The 726-nt window shown below is 35.5% G+C and overlaps 1 protein-coding gene across 1 annotated transcript; it reads left to right on the top strand.

Moving 5' to 3' along the window:
• Nucleotides 1–191: 191 nt before the first annotated feature.
• On the top strand, nucleotides 192–635 carry LOC115234362 (endothelin-converting enzyme homolog; the record flags this gene model as incomplete). Its single annotated transcript, XM_029805431.1, has 2 exons — nucleotides 192–359; nucleotides 466–635. Coding segments are annotated over 2 exons (338 nt in total), but the record flags the coding sequence as incomplete, so codon positions are not given.
• Nucleotides 636–726: the final 91 nt, after the last annotated feature.

Below are 726 nucleotides of genomic sequence, written 5' to 3'. Positions count from 1 at the left end.
ATGTAAGTAATTGCGTTCAGCAGAAATCATATTCCTAATCTTTCTACAGAGATCGTCTCTTAATTTTTTCAATATTTCCAACACTTCCTTTCAAGTATTTTTTTATTACACTTTAACATCTGAATGATATTTTTTACGATTTTCTTATTTATATCGATTTTTTTAAATATAATATTGGCAAAATTTTGCAGGTGAATGGACAATTGACGCTAGGAGAGAACATCGGCGATTCCGCTGGCGTTGTGGCCGCGTATTACGCATATCAGCACAAAAAAGCAAAACTGAACAAGTCTGAAATACGACTGCAAGGACTCGAGGAGTTTAGCGACAATCAGATCTTCTTTATGAACTTTGCGCATGTATGTGTAATGAAATATGCAAATGCGATGCTAAAAAATTTATTGAACAGACAATCACTAAAAAGTAGAATCAAAGTTGTTACTGCCGTAATCTAATTTTTTTCAGGTGTTCTGTGAGAATGTCACGCCGCAACAGACACAAGTGTTATTGCTGGACGAGCATCCTAGGCCGGAAATAAGAATACGAGGTAGCCTCTCGAATTTCCCTGAATTCTCTGCAACTTACAATTGTCCGGCAGGAAAAGGAATGAATCCGGATACGAAATGTTCTCTTTGGTGAATAAGATAATAGATGAGAGAGAAAGAGAGAGACGAATCTATTCTTAAAAAAGGCATGTTAAATCAATACTGAAATGTATCAAAGTTT

The sequence above is a fragment of the Formica exsecta genome, unplaced genomic scaffold, assembly GCF_003651465.1.
Source record: "Formica exsecta isolate Colony F162 unplaced genomic scaffold, ASM365146v1 C16330766, whole genome shotgun sequence".
NCBI lineage: Eukaryota > Metazoa > Arthropoda > Insecta > Hymenoptera > Formicidae > Formica > Formica exsecta.
This window is presented reverse-complemented; position numbering and strand designations above follow the sequence as displayed.